Consider the following 19,173-nt stretch of genomic DNA (forward strand, 5'->3'; position numbering starts at 1 on the left):
CTACCACCCGTACGTAGTTGTTAGCAACTTCACCCAGGTAATGAAGTTAAACTGATAGTAAAAGGCTTAGGAGGTCAGTGGAAGGAAAGTGTTAGAGAGATGTAAAATATGGCTTAAGGTGTTTTACTTTCTCTTCCTGAGGAGCAATAAAGCATAAATTTTCTGTACAGTCATAATAGTAATTGTAATGTTACCTATAGGATGGAAGAATAATTTGTGTTATTAAACACCGTAACTATTTTCGGTATAAAATAATAGAGATATTTTCTTTTCTGTTGCAGTAATGTTGGCCCTTGCATATAGGTTGTGGAAAACTTTGTTTGCAAAAACAAAGCTATTGTTTTAACAAAAACCACAGAAATTTTGCCTTTCGTATTGAATCAGTAGCATAATGAGTAGTGGAGCAATAGTTCAACATCAAAGGAGACTTCTTGGATATATAGTGTGTTGCAACAACAGCGAAAAAGTTCCCACCAGAAAGGAATTTTGCCATATGTGAACGGCAAACATATGTATTAGGTTAAAACCATAAGATTTCCTTTGCTTTACACCAAAACCAAGAGAGAACTTAAGTACAGAGGTTTTCAAACAGTCGTGTGCTGGAATGCAGCACGGAGACTGAGCAGCGTCCGAGGTTCGGAGCAGTGTCAGTGGAAAAAGGCTCTGTGAAAACCCAAAAAGCACTGAGGATGCACCAACAATTTGGCTCAAACATCAGTATTTCGCTTTTTAAAAATACACTTGTTTTGCTCTGACTCATGGCATTACGTCAGTGATCTTCCTAGATATATTTTCCCAATTTATTTATAGTAGTAATGAACCCAGACAAATTTACTTATCTCCATAAAATATTTTACTTTAAAATTAGTTAAGTTCTGAGATTAATTTTGATGGGATACTTGGCCTGCTTTCTTTGAATAGGAGTTGCATTTGACTCTGTAAATTATGAGAGCACCTAGCATAAAGGAGTTTTTGCCCAGACAGCACATACTTACAGCTTCATGGAGAGATAAAGGAACTCAAGATTGAATGTTTCTATGACAAAGTTTTAAAGCATCTCCATATATGTTTCTGGAACAAAATTTGCTTTAATTTTTGTTAACATTCACATGGATTTTCTTTAGAGTTCCAGAGCTAGGTTTTCTTCTCATGAACGGGGAGAGAAAACACATCAGTGGATGTAATTTGAATTTAGAAGGCACTTAAAGAGGGGCCTGTATTCAGGATTATTGTTGGCACATGTTTTGAGGATGTAAAGTGGAAGCCTTCCTCTGTGGGCATTAGTAAGGAGATAATTAAAACTACAGTGGGTAATTATGGTAGCTTTTATTACTGCATCTTTCATTAACTAATTATATTAATTTGGTAATGTTTGAAAAATTCTTTGAAGATGAAGAGTGCTCACTATTACTACCTTTAGTTGTAGTATTATTCTCCACTGGTCATAAATATTGAGGTCTTTTCTTGATACAGATGCACATCCATGTGTGCAGAGTTGCTGGTACAGCCGAGAAGAATTACATATGTATATAAAAAAAAGACTCTGCCATTACCTGGCATAATCTGATCATGATGAGCAGGGACTTTCCTGCTGACACTTTTTGTTTCAAAGTGAAAATACATTGGGGGTTTTAACATTTTCTAGAAGATTTTCCTTTCCTTGTGAGTGTCACTTATTTGTTCAACCCTCAGTACCAGAGAGATAAATCATTGTGATCCCAGACTTGCCACTGATGTGATGGGGGCAGGAATCAAGCCCCATCTACTCTCGGGAACACACATCAAATGTAGGAAATTATTTCAGGTTGGAGAAGCAAAACATCACACCTTTGTAAAGACAGTATCTTCACAGTAATAATCAATACCAAGTAATTAAAAATAATAATGATTTCTGTTTATGTAATTCTTCCAGAACTGAATTTTTTTTTCAGGGAATCCAACACTTCTTTTTAAAAATTTCCTGTGGGTAAAGGATAATCAAATCAGTTTTCATATATTAAAGACTAAATCCTTCATATATTCCCATTTCATACTTTTCTTGTGATTCTTAGAACTCTTTCTCTTACCAGCTTTCAGTTGATTTAGATTAAGCCCTGTAACTAATGCCAAAAATTTATTCCTGCCTTGAAAAGGGATTTTGTAATGCTGGCATCGTACCTTTTTGTCTCTCTATGGCTCCTTGTCAAAACTATATGCTTTACAAGTTGTTGGTTTTGTGTTTTTTTTTTTAAAAAAACCCCTTTTTTGCAGCCTCAGTCTGGCACCCAGAAGTCAGGCTGAATTCCTCCGGTCTCGTGCATCCTCCCAGCATCTCTGTGAGCCGCACAGGCCAAACTCCGCACTTATTCCACATGTGCTACTCAGTTGTCTCCAAAGTGCCCCAAGTTACTATGAGCAGAGTTGGGTTTGAAATAAACTTCATTAAACTTTTTGCTGATGATAATCAAGCCACAATAGAATAATAGAAAAAAAAAAAAGTGCCTACCCAGAAATGCAGTTCAGATGTTCCTTTCTCCTTTCATATCAGCCAGTACCCAAACATCTCACGTATCTCAGTGACAGTGATGGACTCGTCCACCAGCTCCACTCGACATCCCAAAATCTGACCGTAACGTTTCAGTGGCGTCTTCTCAAAGCCGTTACTTTTCTCTTCCATTCTTCTCATGTCTCTCAATGTTGTATGCCACCAAAATGTTTACAATATGATTTTATTTTAGGATCCTTTCCATTTTTATAAATAAATCAAATGAATGTTCCTTTTATACAGCTGTAATTCACCCACATTGTTGCAGTAGAGCTTATTATCTCATTTACATTTTTAAGTGCTTTTCAAAGTGTAGGATATCTGGGCTGGAAAGCAAAACATTTCATTTCTTTGTTCTCAGGCCAACACAAAGCACTTCCAAGGTCAGGTATGGTGTAGACTTTCAACAGCAAACATGTTTACATGGCATTTGAAAGCCAGTTTAACTGAAAAAAAACCCCCTGTCTTTATAATAGTGATGTAAGTCAACTTAGCAAAGCTGAGGGACAGGAATTAATTCTGTACCTGGAAAAATTTAACTAAATAAGTTAGTCTTTGTTTTCCGTTCAGGGAACAAAGCCTCTGACACTTAAAAATTGGCCTGTTTTTTTAATTTTTTTTACCCCATTTTCTTCATCTCAGCAGTTATTAAACATAAGCTCTGTTACTCTTTGGGCAAAATCTGACACTTTGAAGCTGTAAAATCAAAACTGCATTTCTAAACAAAACAAACCCCATTGTTGAATTTTACAAAAGAGATGTTCTATGGTGTACCTGGGGTAAGTCGTCTGCTGTTTTTAAGAGTATTCTACATGACAAAAGCTTCTCTGTCAGATACAGAAAAAGATTTGAGGGTACTGAGTAGCTTCAGAAACAGCTATCAGCATTCAGGCTCTGGCCACTGCATATGAAGCTTTTTGATAATAGAGAGAATTTTCAGTGTGATCTTCAAAAGGGTGCATTATTCATGACATCCATCGTGATTCCTCCTAGAAAATTAAAATCATGGGCAACAAACTTGCTTACTTCTAATTACTATTTTCAGAGCTAATCATATGCAGGAATCTATAGCAACCATGAGATTTTGATGTTACTTTTTTTTTTTTTTTGGCATGGCTTTGATCAAATACTGATCTTTTGGTTTTACTTTTTTGTCCTTGTGCTGATAGGAAAGCTGGAATACCCAAATGAACATTAATTACTCATGGAACATCCTTTATACACAAAACTAGATTCTACGAAGTGACTGGTAGGAGAGCTGGTATGCAACACAGCAATAGTCCAAAAATGGTCAAGTTACAGGTATTCATGATTGATCAGAGGAGTTAGTCTTTTTTTGTGCTGTCCCAATGCAAAATGTGCCACCAGCCAGTTATGATGTGATTGGAAAAGTCTGTAAACTCATACGGTATATTCTGGTTTGGACAATTGGTGAATGGATAAGTATAAGACTTGATAGTTTGCTACACTTATATGCTATAGTAAAAATACCTCATTTCTAAATTGTACTTGTTTAAGACATTGTCAGCTCTCATAATAAAAAAAAAAAGTGTGCTCCACGCTGGCAAGCACTATCTAGAGTAGGCGGACCTAACAAAGACTGTGTTATCTGAATTTCCCAAATTAAATTACTTTAAGATACATTGCAAACCCTCAGATTTAAAGGAACCTCTCATTTTATGCTCTGCAAAATATGTTTGTCTGTTGTAAATAAGAAAAGTAAAAATGGAGAAATTAAGGAAGATGACAGTGGTGCACCAATTCTCTCCTTTGCCACCATGAGGTTGCTGTCTTTACCAGGAACAAGTTGAGATCCTGTTTTGTTTTCAAAAATTTGCCGATTTGTGTGATGGAGTGTGATATAAATCTGTTCTCTAAGACAAATATGTACATATATATACATTTGTACATCTACATGCTATCTCTTGACCATCTTCAAAGTCCTGTGAAAGAGTAAAACTTGCTCTTAAGCACAAGGGGGGAGTCCGGGTAGGATGACTGATGTGTAGCAAGGTTTTCTCCCTCCTTATTTTTCATCATGCCAAGCTATTTGGACTGTGTAAGCTGATCCCGTGGAAATAGCAGGAGAAGACAGGTCATACTTTGTAGTTTATCCAAAATGTTCCTGAGAGTCGTCCTGTACTGGTTATGTCTGGACACTTTGGAGTTACGGCAGGACTTTTGTCAAATTAATTGGGTCTTTGGTGACCTTTCTGATACGTGGAACAGCCCTGCTCCTTATCACATTTCTGTGTTGCATGACCTGATCATTTTAGTTTTTAAATCAAACTATGCTTGTTTGTGTTTTACCTCACAAAATTAGGTGTACAAAAAGAAAACAAAAATCCTACAATTCACACGTACATTTCATTATATTAATGCAAATTCCTGGTACTGCAAGACTTGTTGAGTATTGAAGACTGGTTATATATTCAAAGCCTGGATTTCAAAACTTCTCGGAAGTGGTGATAGCACAAAAGTCCCTGGGCAGATCTGAAGTTCATGCTTGGGTCTGGTTAAATTTTTTGGCATCAGAACATGTAATAGTTTTATAGCTATAAGACTTTAAAGTTAATGCCTGGCATCACTTCAAAACAATGTGCAAGATCTATCATAAGTAGTCCTCTTATCTTATCTCGATAGCAATTTTATCCTGTAAATGATTTGAGAGTACAGTATCTCAGTGCTGTGGAAAAGAGCAAGGGGGTTTTTCTGTTAAATCTTTACACTGCGAGTACTTTTAATGATCCTGGTTTATGTACGGGTGTTCTACTTGGAGGAAGCAAACGTGAACTGTATCGCATGTTCTGCAAAGCACACGAAGAGTCCGTGGACTCGGTGGTCTCTCCTTTCCAGGGCACTCTGCAGAAGGTCTCTGTGCAGCTCAGCTTTTTAAAAAGCAACACTGGAGGCATCTCTGGTGTCATTTATAGCGTATCTGCAGTGCAAGTCCCTTCCCAGGTCCAGTCCTGACTCTGTGCCACGCTTTTCAGCTGATGGGTAGCAATGCCCTGATTTCCTGGCATACAAAAGATAACTCAAAATATTCCCTTTCTGCTGCCGTAGCCGCCTCTGTGTTGATGTCAATCTAACATCCACATTGTGCACTTTGCTTCAAGTCAGCACTTGCGGTTAACAATGCCTTTATTCAAGCTGACAACATAACTAAGCTTTTAGTAAATGTGTAAGTAAATGTTAAGTGTGTATTCAAACATTCAACAATGACTAGGAAACTTTAAAAAAAAATCTTTGAAACTTTGTATTGTTTGTTTGGTGTGTATCTGTTAGAAATAACATAGACTATCAGTTCCTTGGGGCATGACTGTTCTTTTGTTAAGCATATAACAAAAAGATCAAGGCTCTGAGGGACTGCCGTAATAAAAATAAATATATAAGAAGAACAATAATGACAGAATAAATTTGTCAATGCATTTTATGAGCTTGGTTTAGAAGTGATTATTTCTGAACTAAATAAAGACTGGATAGTTGTGGTAAAGTGACATGATCATAATACTCTTTTTATTTATTGCCATTTATACTTCATTTGTAGATCACATGCTACACTTTACTATGGGGCGGGAGGGGAGCCCCTCATCTCGGCGAGCATCCCATTTCAATAATATGGAATAAATTTTCACTGCAGATTCCAGACATGGTTTTCCAGAGAGAGGATTATTCTTCTGGCTTAAAGGAAAAGTTATTGGTACACTGCAAAAGTGTTCCTAGGAAGCACAGGTCATACAAATAAGATGAAAACAAAAATCGGAGACAATTGCAAATGCAAATGCAATTGTTGCAATTGCAACATTTCCATTTCCCTTTCAATCTTTGAGGATATTTATTACATTTTTAGTACGAATTCTTGTAGCCTATAATAAGATGGAACTACTAAGACTTAACTACTCCTGTTCAATCCATGGTCGTACCTGTGCAGAAGAACTTGACTCAATAAGGGTGGCCAAACCAGGTCTGTCGCGTCTTAGCAACTCTCATGTATGGCTGGAAGCAACTGTAGCTGAAGAGCTGTACTGATACTGCACTGTTTTCTTAATCAGCTCATTGAACGACATTACCTATAAGGTTTTCTGCCATCCCATGCTTCTCATGCGTGTTTTGCATCCGTTGGTGTTGTTTCAGGCCTTACAAGATGAAGTGGAAAGTTACCGCAATCAGGCGCGGGCTGCAGAGAAGAAGCTGCAACGCTGGGAGCTGGAGACCCACGAACAGGTACTGGCTGCTGTCTCCCCTGTCCTTTTCCCTTGGGCAAGGAGGTTCAATGTTTAAAAATAATATCTTGCTTCAAAGCAAAAGCACATACTTCCCTGCAAAATTTTCAGCTAGCTTGCTTTTCTGTTTTTTTGGTAATAAAAGAGAATTAAACTGTCTGAACCCTACAGGCAAATACTTATCTCATGCTCTCTATTTCAAGTTGGTATTTCAACTATTCTAGCTGTTAAATGGTGCATTTATTTTGAACTGACTATAGTGTTTTAATAGAGGTTTCTGAGACTATTCTAACCTGTTGTTTAATGGCTTGTCTGAAGAGAATTATAATTGGGCAAAAACTGAGCTAAAAATAATCTTTATTCCTCATCTTATGCATTCATTGTCCTAGCATGTTGTCTGTAAACAGTTCCATATGATTAATAGTGCTAAAATTATTCTGGATACTTTCAGTGAAATCAGAGATTTAGTGTGCTTCAAGCAAAATAGTGTATGTAGTTTACAGACTAGTGTTGAAACAGAAAGTCAATGATCTGCATTCGAACCAGATTAAATTGAAACATACAGGAAAATATACAGGTGGTGGATATCTGAATCACAGACGACTTTACAGGTTTCTAATACAAATTGGGTTTTGCAGCATTTGAGAACTTTGTTTGGTGCTGAGTAAACTTTATCCGTAACATATATCCTATATAAAGCATTTCTAAATCTATACCTGCAGGAATAGTAAGTTGGGGTGGTTGTAGAGGAGTAATAATCATTAATTTCAAATATTTTTTTCCCCAGTTGTTGTTGTCCTACTTGCACATGGGAGCTGTCATTCCCCCTGGGTGTTTATGTTCATGTATTTCCTCTCAGGAGAGTCAGTGATTAGCTGTTCTGCTCTCTTCCCCCTCTGCCTCCCAAATCCAGATGTTGGGCCAGGTTCACCCTTAGCTGCAATGCTTGCAGCATTGGAGGAATTCGGTGTAATGAGTGAGTTGGCCTACAAGCATTGCATTTTGGCTTGAAAGAGTGTCTGGAAAAGAAGGAGGAAAATTAGCTATTTGGTGCATGGTTGTCCCTCCTGGGGAACGGCACTGGCCTGCACACTATGAGAGTCCTCTTCCAAATCTCTCTTTTTTATTATGTTTTTCTTTAACCTTTGCCACTGGCATTTTGCTTTCTTCCTGACCCATTTTGAGAGAGGATCCAGAAGAAGAAACAAAAAATGACTTGTGAAATACAGAGGTAGAAGGCTAGACGTGCAGATTCACAGGATGGTCCCCCCTTTCTGCCTTCAGGGTTTTTTTTTACGTGAGCACCTGGTCTAAACTAACCTACAGCACTATGATGAAGGACTAGCTCAGCTGGTAATGTCCCATTCCCCCGTACAAATGGAACAGGAATGTTATTTAAATGACATTGCACCATCCAGCTTAGAGCTTTTCTTGCAATATGGTAATATGTTAGCAGACTTATGGTAACGCTCATATCTGAGTTTGTCAACGGTCTTGTCTCTGCCATTCATCTGTTGGGACTTTCTGAAGAACCTGGAGCCATCGAGGATGTTTTTGTTTAGGTGGCTTTGGTCTATTTTGCAGACAAACATTTTGGAAGTTGTTAGTGTGACTGGTTAATCCATTAGTTATGCTTATCTTTCCAGCAGAAAAATGCAAAAATGACAGCTCTGACATATTTCCAGTTATTATGTCTTGGCCAGGCTACCTGTAAACATGTTCATCAAGTATTAACAGTAGCTAACAACTCATCAGCTGATCAGGGAGTTGACATATTTAAGGCAGAAACTTAGAACTTGCTTTCCGCTTTTACCAAATATTGTCTGAATTGGAATTGCATAAAACATCAACATTTGCTCTGGTGCTATTACAAAGGCCACTTTCCTGAGCTCTTTCATGTCTATAAATAAGGAGGAGAGAGGGTTAAACAGCTTCTGGTTTTCATTAAAAGGAAAAATCTTGTGTTTTGATTCTATAACAACAACAAACAAATGAATGAGACATGAAAAAACATTTTGTTGTGCTTTTAATTAAAAATAAAAAGCTGTTTCTCGTTATGGCTTGTTGGGTGGTATCTTAGTGCTCCATGTTTGTCTTTTTTTCAGTGCAATGTCCTTATAACTCTTCAGTCTCTAAGAGTGACTGACAGATCCACAAAGCTTAACTCTTTGTTACAATAACCCTCTGGTGATTGCACAGAGTTAACCTTTCTTTATTATAATTATCTAGGGAGACAAAGACAAATTATCCTATAAATAAGGGGGGGAAATACGTTAGAAGGACTCTGATGGCAAGCCCTGAGCTGTCTGGAGGCGAGCGTGGTGCTGCAGTTGAAGATGAGCTGTTGTTTTTATGGAGCTTTTTCATTTCAATACTTGGTGTTCTTGTATGAACTTGTGTTTACTCCTGTTTACTTCGTCAATCCTCTTTGCTGCGTGAGTAGATGCAATCACGTTATATCTGTGTTGTTTCATCAGTGGTGCAGTATGGCAACGTTATCTGAATGATGAGTTCCAATCCCGATGAACGTACGTTTGTCAAAAGTGCCCGGAACTTCTCCCACTTTGACTAACCTAATTAATTTTATCTTTTCCATAAAGGTTGTCCTGTCTCTGCTAAGCATGGTTTTCTAGGACAATGGTCCATGTGTTCAGTAATGCCTCACTTCTAGATTGGAGTCTCAGAACTGTATCATCTTTCTTCATGTCATGATGCTGGATGTTTCCTTCAAAAATTAGATGTCCACCTTCTTGAGACATATGTAATGGTATTCATGGCAAGTGGCAAACCAGCAGTAAATAAAGTGTAACTCACACTTAATATATAGTTTTTTGTATGTAGGGGTTTTGATATATAGTCCCAAGACAGTTGAAGCAGTCTGGGAAGGTTCCAAGGAAATTTGGGTGCGTCCAAACATTTTGCTTGCAAAGCAATGTTGAAGGTTCTTGTATCTCAGTGCTGCGTAACTCTGGGAACCGGCTTCCCATCAACTAATCCCATTTAGGTTATGTTCCTGTATCGTATACTCTTGTAGTGCATCACTTGGTTGTCTCTGATACATGCCTAGATCTAATGTAAGACAAGATTTCTGATAGAAAGACCTTTCGTTCTACTAAAAATGTTTCTCTTTCTTGAGTCATATGGCTTTGTGCAGTTGTCAGTCATAGTTAAAAAATCTAAATTGTTCATACAGCAGACTTTACATCCTGTGAATGTGTAATTAAAAATGACACACATCACTGAGAGCCCAAGCGTGTGCCTGGAATTTAGGCACGTGCAACAGATTTTGCTGAATGGGGGCCTGTATAAAAGTTAATGGTAGTGATCATCTTGCTTTATTACCTAGATTTCTTTAGAATACCTCATTCCATTTCATTTCATATTCCTTTTTGTAAGCATAATCACCCAACACAGTATACTAAAAAGCTCCAAGAATCTCTCTTTCAAGAATTACATGAAATTTTATTTTTTATTTATTTATTTCCCCCCCCCCCCCAGAAAAAAGCCCCTGTTCTTTTCATTTCTTGTTCTGATATTTTTAACTACAGGGGTGGATTGAGTACAATGTAAAATTTCTAACTGGGGATAATAGAGGGAAAAGTGTTCCTCATGTTCACAAACAACTGAAGTACCAACACTACAGATACTCAAACCACAGGAATACTCCTCCAAGCAGTCAAGTCACAAATAGAGTCTTAAAGGAGAGAGATTCTCTGAAGACAGAAAATCAATTATGTTCAATTCATGAATATTACTGAGGAAATGAAGGAGAATACCAATGTAGACTTCCAGCCCTTTAATTTCTTTTTTCTCAAATAGATTATAAAGAGGGGAGAAAGGAGTTATCTGAGTAAGGATATTGTAGAAGTATTTGGAATAAAATGGAACAGCGTAGTTTGCTAAGTGGATTTCACTCATGTTCAAATGAAAAAAGAAGTGATAACTGTAAAAGCTATGATTCAAAAACATTCAGCAAGTTTTCATTTTTAATGTTTATTATTCTGACTTGCTCAATTTTTTATGACTGCTGGATATTTACCACATTCAGCCTAACTTACTGTTTCCATGCCAACTAAATATATTTGTTCTCAGACGAATGCTGTGATGCATCATCCTGAAATTTTAGTTGCTGTGTAGCACAGAGAACTTCTAACATTTGCCACACCTTCTCCTTGATGGGAACAGTGCTACTGCCTGCAGATTTGTGGAGCTGGGAGTAAAGAATCAGTAAGACAGAGATGAGCGACATGTGCCTGTTTCCAGGGTATGGTCCCAAATAGGTCTTAATACAACGACGACTGGAGGATTTGAGGAATATTAATGTCCCTTTAGTTTAGGGCTTTTGGTCCGTGTTTCTTTTCAGACTCATTTTTAAAGGTATCGTGGAGTTTTAAACGCAATCAGATAAATTCACAGAAAATCTTTGCCCTCACTTCCATCACCCTGCCCTGCTATATATGCTCTGGAAAAAGCACATGGAAGCGGTGGACTTTCCTCTGTCTGGAGGTGGGTGAACCACCGCAGGAAGGTTGCTGCAAACCCAACCTCTCTCCTGCTGCAGGTGCCCCAGGTAACCACGACAGCCAGGCAGAGCTTCTGGGGCCCCTGCCTTCAATTTCCAGACTTTCTCAGAGGGTTGTCTTTCTCAGGACGTGTTAGAGTCATCTAAAATCAGGCTAGAAAGCTCTAGGGTAGGCATTTAAAAAGGAAAGCTTTGCTTTGTGGCCGGCTGCAGGTGAGGAGGATTTAGGCAGCCTTTGGTTTGCAGAGCCGAGGAGCACTTTGGAAACTGAGAAACAAACAGTTGGCGCGCGCTGGAGGCAGTGATGAAATTCTGCCATTTGCTCTGGTTGCTTCAACCCACGTCGCTGAAACGCTTCCAGAAATTTTCCCCCAGAGACCCATTTCTGCTCCCACAGAAATGGGAAGCCGAGTCTGGATTTGAATGATCTTAACCGCAGAAGTGATTCACAGAGAGCAGCCCTTGCGCTGTCACTGCCTGCGGACCGGGCGATTAACCCCTTGGGCGGGCAGCGCTGGCCCCAGGGCTCAGCAGGCTCTGGGGAGATGGGGAAGAGAGGGAGAGTCGGAAAGAAGTTTCCACCGTGACTTTCAAGAACGGCAACACCCGATCTTGTCACGTTAGAATAGTTCCTGCAGTTTCTCTATGCCACCAGCACGGACCGCAGAGGCTGTATTTGAAGAGCGCTTGTTTTTTCTGCAGTTGTGCGAGGGTGAGGAGGGTCCTTCTCCTGTCCATCCATTGCTCTGCCGACCCCCCAAGCCCTGGGGTCAGGAGGGTACTCTCTACTTCAGCTGCTTTCCTCCCGTAAAGCATTTCATATATGTATATATATTGATAAAAGTGTAGGAGACAAACATCCCCCGGCTGGCAGCTGAAAATCTGCTGGTTCAATGTCTGCAGACAGCACAATAGAAAATTCCCTTTCTAACTCCTTACGGTGAACAAATTTCAAGTTTAAAACATTTTTATTGAAAAGAAGATGCTGGAGAGCCACATACAAGTGGTGAAGAATCTGACGTGAGTCGGAGCACACTGGCCAGGCTGTTTGGCGTACACAGACCAAAGCATCCATTTCTCAGTATGATATTCTCTTTTCAGATTTCCCAATCGAGGCTGATGGGGAAAAATCAGACTGATTCTGGTTATATCTCTCTAAGGGACCTTTCATGCATATAGGTCCCCCTATAGGTGTATGGCAATGTTGACTTAGGTACCGTAAAATGACCACTGACATTATGTGGAGCCCAATTCTACCACTTTTGCATTGGTTAGTGTCTACCATACATGCAATTCCATTAATATATTCATTAATCACGTTGATACAAACGTGCCCCCCAATTTTTAATTAAGACTGTTACAATAAATCATAACTTTGCATTTGACATTTTATAATTTGTGTAGCATTTTGTTTAACAGCCTACTATGGAAGGAATGCAGAATTAAATCGAAAATAGTAAATTATACTGTATAGCATGAAGTTTCAGATTAGCAGAAGGAGGGAGAAGCTGAGATTCAAGCACAGAAAAACAGATTTGCAGGTGGGATTTGAAAGGAGCTGGAAATCAATGGAGTTGAAAGTTCCCGGGAGCTCCATATGGCAGGAACTGCGGGAGAGAAGGCTCTCCCTAACTCTGCAACTGTCAAAGGGAAAAGAGGTAGATGATGATGATGTACGCGTGGAAGTCAATGATCAAATGTTAGCTTTGGTAATCAGACACAACTGGAAAATACACAAATATATATCTACTTCATAGAACAGAATGAATTACCGGAACGAAGTGGCCAGCTGGAGTAAGACAGTGAAACAGAAACTACAGAACAAATAGTTAAAAGGAAAAAGAGAATTTTTACCAAAAAGGAATAGAAGCATATGCCGACATGCAGGAATTAGAGAGTATTTAAAAATGTCAGTTTTCTAGCTCTTCGTCTTAAATGGTAGTGAATGAGAAAGAGATCTTTCTTTTAAGAGAGCAGCACATCATTTGAGAGCATCTGTGGTTTGCTTGCATATTATCAATTAAGGGAATTTTGTTCTTTCAGAAGTGTTTAAAGTAGGACTACAAGGGACAATGATGCTGGTATTTAATGCAGGGAATTAAAAAAAAAGAAGAAATGGGAATGCATGGAGGAGCCAGTCGGATGACAGAAGAGAAGAGCAGAGACACTTCATCTCCAGTGTGGGCTCTCAGCGATGAGTGCTCAATTAGTGAGCTGTCCCATCGATTTCTTCTAGGTGACGAGGTGCCTGGATGGAGCTAAAAAGGACTGGAGAAGGCCAGCTTTGTGCTGATCTTTAACATGATTTAAATTCTAAAGTATTATTTTGATTGCGATTTAATCGGCACCAAACGCCATCCATCAGAAGTCCCTCAGGGAAGCGCAGCCACGGCTGTCTCCAGCACTACCCACCCTCACCCACCCATTCGTCACCCCGCTCAGTCCAAAGCTGAGCAGACTCTTACCAACCGCAATGCTTTCTAAACCTGACAGCTTGTTTTCCAGTCGAGATGCTGGTTAGATTTTGGTTCTTGAAAGAGGGGAAACGGTGATAGGAAAAGTAGCTTCTGATTATTATCTACAAAGATTTGCTTGTTCACACAGTCAGTGTGAAAATACTGAGCCTGATCCTGCGTGCTGCTGAGTTTTGTCAGCTCTCGCTGTCGTTAGCGAGCACTCAGCACCTCCGCGTATCACACACTGAAACCTTGACTTGCTGAACCACCCCGGGGTGGAAAGGATTATAGAGAAGGTAACACATGCTGGAATGTAAAACTGAAATACATAAATACATTCCAGTGGTGGTGTCAAGGATGCTTATAGCTTTATTTCAGACTTAATTATCCGGATAGCGTATTAGGAATCGACAGAGCCAGAAATGAACACCATGTGTTTTCAGCTCTGGCCTGGCAGCGCTGGTTAGTGGCCAGACTGGTTTGGGTTTTGTTCCTCCGGGTCAGGGGGTGTGAGCCGTGTCTCCGCGTCCCCTTCGCCTCGCGGAGGGGAGGACCCTCGTGGTGCAATAACGACCTCTCCGGCCGATGAAAGGACGGCATCGACGAGCTGAAGGAAATAGTGCTCGGGGACAAAGATGGCATCTGCGATGAGTCATTTGGAAGGAGGGGAAAAGAAGTCAGGGATCCTCCAAATCCCAGCTGGAACAATAGCGGAGCCCTGGAGAGGGGGAGGTTGAGAGAACAGCGTGAATTTTCTAGCCACAGCATTCCTGGTTGTTCTATGGTGTTGACAGTGAAGGCTTTTATTCCTCTCCAACTCGCGTAATCCCAAGAATGCCGTTCTTGCCATGTGCAGCCCACTGGTGTTTTTTTTAAAAAAGCTTTGCTCGCCTTCCCTTCCTTTGCAGCTATGAATTATATAGACTCGGCTTGCTTAACTACAAACAGAGGATTTTCCAGGTGGGAGATCTTGGTTAAGAAAAAAAAGATATCGAAGTACGAGCCACTGAAAGAATAAGGCCTCTTGGATGCAGGTTGGAAAAAAAAAACCACGACTTGGAGCAGAAAGCTCAGTGTGCAGCGAGCAGCTCGGCGTAACTGGAGGTCCCCGCGGATTAGTGAAACAACAAGGCAAAAATGTTTTGGACGCTCAGATGGTTTACTAGCTAAAGACAGAAAAACAAAGAGGACGGCTAAGCCACCAATTTATGTTTTATCGAAACTGTCAGAACAGAGGAGGTTCTCCAGCAGTATTTTTTCAGTGGAGAGCAACATGGTGTACACTTGACAAAATAACTTGCTCAGCTGATCTTGCTCAGTTACTGTTTTCAACTGAGCCAAATTCATGCAATTTATAGCATTCATTACTTCTCTTAAGAACTTGAGAACATTTGTATCAAATTGCATTCTATTTCTCTAAATCTGGAAGAGCAATATTTCAATGTACATTGCACAGTAAGAATAGCAATTCCCACTGCCTGAAATAAGAGAGTATGTGCACTAAAAAGCAGCGGATATTCGTATTTGATTATATTGTGAAATGACAAATGTTCAGACCTTGCTCTTCGTTGGAAAAAAGGAAACATTGTTTGATCCTTCATTAGGAAAAATTGTTTCAGAAGATTTCAAGCTCCAGTTAAATATTCTTTTACAAAAGAAACCTGAGAGATCTGAAATTTAAGGAAATTGCAGTTATAGACATTGCCCAGCGTCCCCCAGGCCAGCTGATGGAGGAAGGGGCCCATAAAGACTTGTAGCATTTTTCTGGGAGTAGGGCTACACTCACTTTATGTTTAGGAGTGCTGAGAAGCAAAGGAGGAGTCGCTGCAATTAGGGAGAACACAAACATGCAGTGATTAATCATTACTTTGACATTCTTTGGGTTGTTGGTCGTTTTTTTGTTTTTTTGTTGATTGGGGATTTTTTTAATTGGGGTGGCATCGTAGTAATTTGTCCTTCGCTCGCCCTTTTCAAAATGCTTTCAGAAAATTACTTCAGCAGTCTTCACACCACCTGAATGAAGTTGACCTTTGCAATATTATTCTTATTATTATCCTCATTTAGAAGAATGAGACTTTAGTCTGAGATTAAATGATTTGCCTAAGGCTGAAGGAGTTATTTTTACCTTTTTGGTACCCTAACCTGTCTTTAGATTTATTACAGCAGATCTTTCGTGTCTTCTTTCAGAGATGTGTATTGCAGAACAGATGCATAACCTTTTGAAAGAGATTCCTCTTTTAAACAGCATTATAACATACCATTGTTTAAATAATACAGGAAAGGATTTGAGAGACACAGGAAATCACTTTTCTCATCTTACTCCCCCTGAAACGTGGAGAAAATTTGATAATTAAATTATCCTAATTATGCCTTTTGGTCACTATCCTAGTGTTTCCTGGCACAGCTGGAATTATTATCCTTCACAAATATTATAAACAGGCAGAAATTAAGATACTAAAAAAACCACAACACCTTAGTTAAGTGAACTGCCTTTTGATTCTTATCTGACATAAACAAAATGTTAACTTCATGCCCTTCGAGACAAGATTTATTTTTTTTTAAAGGAACTTGAACAACTCTTCTGTGGTCCCTTCATTTGCTTTGGCAACGTGTACTTCAGAGGTTCTTTTGCATTTTCATTATGCTTCTCCGGTCCAAATAAAGTAATTTACAGTTGGGAGATCTGGAGAAGATTGCATTTGTTTGGGTTTTTTTTATTTTTTTTTTAATGAGACAGGGATTTTGCACCAGGGCCAGTGTGTTCTGGATGATAAACTCAGCATCACAGACCCCTCAGAAGTAAGAAGGGGAGACCTGGCTATCAGGAACCTGAATAAGATATAGCATGATTATGGCTGTATAGCAAAGCGTAGAAGAGAAGCAGAATATCCTCTTCTTTGCAGGCTGTTCTTAGCACATGGACTAAAATGCATCTGGTCATCCTGAAGGTACTGTATTTCTCCTGGATGTGCTGAAGTTGTTTCTTTCAAAAAGGAAGGAGAGTGACTACAGTGCAGCTCTGTCCCAATGGGACTTGTTCCTGACCGGTGCCGTGCTCCCATCTGCTTCTAACCCAGCCCCACAAACATCCCTCTGAAGCTTTTAGAAATAATGAGCTGCTGCAAAACTGAATTCTGCCACCTGAAAACTCCTTGAAGAAGTAAAATTGAAACTCATCTTACGCTACTGAAAAGCGTTGGGCCAGGCCTGACCACTTGGTTTGGAAAGCTCAGGTTTGGATATTTTTCTTTTGGGCATCAAAGCCAACTTTTATCTCTTTGGAGAATGGTCAATGCCCAACTGTGACAAGATCTCATTGTAGTCTGTGAAATTATAACTTCCCTGCTTTTTGCATCACTTTGTAGAATATTTGTCTCTTTTTTTCTAATTTATCGTGTGACTAAGCATACGTGAGCTATGTGTGGCAACTTCAGCTTTCAGTTGTTTCTACTGACACCAAAGATGATTGATGGCAAAACTTTAAACCTCATATGTTAGCCACCAACCTGAATAAACAAAGACCAGTGTGGCAGCTTAATATTAAAAGCTATAAAACCTTCCTGGGGGTTCATGGATTAAATCAACTCACCAAAATGAATTTTCAAAAAAAGCTTTCTCAGGACTGAAGAAAAACGAACACAACAGTAAATGAAATAGAGCTATCCTCATCCAGCAGACTAAAGCCCTCCTGAGGGCTGAAGAATTGCAATTTTAAACATCTCTCAAGAGTGCAAGAGGAGCCACAGTATTTGTGGATCCTAGGGAGGCAGCTTGAGGCTATAAAAGAACAAAAAAGCCTTTAAGGCACAAAAAAAAAAAAAAAAATCCCTGCAGACATAGCTTTCATTGGTCAAAAATAAGTGTTAAAAATAAAAACCTTCCCCCATTAAAATTAGTATACATTAGCCCACTGTATGTTATTTTTCAGTTATAAGAAGTGATTTAGATTTTTGCCATGCACTATTTTAATCTCTTGGGTCAATAAACCTTGATAGTAACTTCAGCCAAAAATATCAGCATGTTGTTTATCATAATATGACAGGAAACAGCTGGGATCTTGTTTTCATCTTATTGTGATGCAATTATTAGTGAGCACAGTTGAAAGTAACATATTTTGTCTTAGCAAGCAAACAAATTGCAGTTGTATCCCAAAGAACAGTTTTCACTGCAAAAAAAGTGCATGTCTTCCACTGCAATAGAGTAAGAAATCAGGCCCAAGCAATACTTCAGCTACCAGGGCTTGTTTCTCATTTTCTTTCTCCATTTTTGGCCGACCCAGTAATATATATCCATACTTTAAAGCACAGAACATATTTCTTCCTGACTTTCCAAGAAACACCTTTGTCAAAAGGCAACAATCCCCTTGCTGCTCTGCAGAGTTAATAGCAAACATTAACAGGCATTGTGAAAGCATGTATTTAGAGGACACTTGCAGATTAAACTATTAAAACCAGTGAGGGGTTGAAAGAAGACTGTTGCACAATTAGAACATTATTATTTCACTCACAGGGCTGTATTAAAATTTTTGTTGCATCTACTGAGAATGAAACTTTCTTGGCTTTCCTCTAGGGAAAATTGTAATAAGGGGCTCTTTCTCTGTGCCTGGCACCTGAGGAAGGCAGTGTGAGTCGTAGGTGCTCTGTAGGCATGGCTAGATCGTGGTGTAAGGAGTTATATCGGAGTCCAGGCTCAGCTCCTGACACCTGCATCACCTGTAAATGCAGAGCTTGAGTGCGAGCCAGGCCCCTGCGATGGAGTTCCTGAGCTGGTTGGGTCACCCCAATATATTGGCAAGGTGATCATCCAGATCCTCTTACTCCTGAAATAGATCTTTATTATTCAAAATGCAGGAAATGAAAGCATTTTGCTGTTCTAGCTGCCTCTTCCTGCTCCCGTCTCACCAAGAACAAATGGAACATGTTGAATTAACTGAAATATATGTTTCTGCTCTATCAAGGTCCCCACCCAAATGAGCTGTTGGCTCAGAAAATATTTATCCTGGCAAGGCACCTATGCATAACTTTGTAAGCCTTTATAGAAATAGTAGCGTAGATTTATCGGCGTAACTTTCAAAAACATAAATTTTGATCACTGGCTTATATACAAGGAGAGTTCAAACAAGGTTTCCTGTCTCACCATTTTTTTTTCTTTAGATTTGCATAGTGGCATCACTTACTTGCAATTCACAAGGAAAGCGCCTAATTGCCTCTTTGCATAGAGATTTGGAGATTTCTTCTGCATGTCGGAATGGCTCATAGACAGAATTTCCCTAAAGTGTCATCAGATTGTTTTATTCCTTTTGTATTGATAATTGTATTATGCATAATGCATATTTTGGCATGACCTGCTTTTTCCGTACGATGGTAATTGGCACATCTTGCAGTGAACTTTGTGTTTGGTTCTCACGTGCGTAAGCATGTGCGCTCCTTGCAAGCTGGGAGCTGG

General features: G+C 39.4%; 1 protein-coding gene across 3 annotated transcripts in view; it reads left to right on the top strand.

The window, feature by feature from the left end:
• Positions 1-19,173, top strand: part of CEP112 (centrosomal protein 112) — a 175,179-nt gene that overhangs the window by 150,463 nt on the left and 5,543 nt on the right. For all 3 annotated transcript variants that reach the window (XR_011327278.1, XM_069799345.1, XM_069799346.1), the window contains one exon: positions 6,662-6,751. Coding sequence is in view for 2 of the 3 variants with exons in the window: in XM_069799345.1 (XP_069655446.1) it covers positions 6,662-6,751 (90 nt within the window). In the remaining variant the exon portion in view is untranslated. The remainder of the gene's footprint in view (positions 1-6,661; positions 6,752-19,173) is intronic.

The sequence above is a fragment of the Haliaeetus albicilla genome, chromosome 12 (genome assembly GCF_947461875.1).
Source record: "Haliaeetus albicilla chromosome 12, bHalAlb1.1, whole genome shotgun sequence".
Classification (NCBI taxonomy): domain Eukaryota; kingdom Metazoa; phylum Chordata; class Aves; order Accipitriformes; family Accipitridae; genus Haliaeetus; species Haliaeetus albicilla.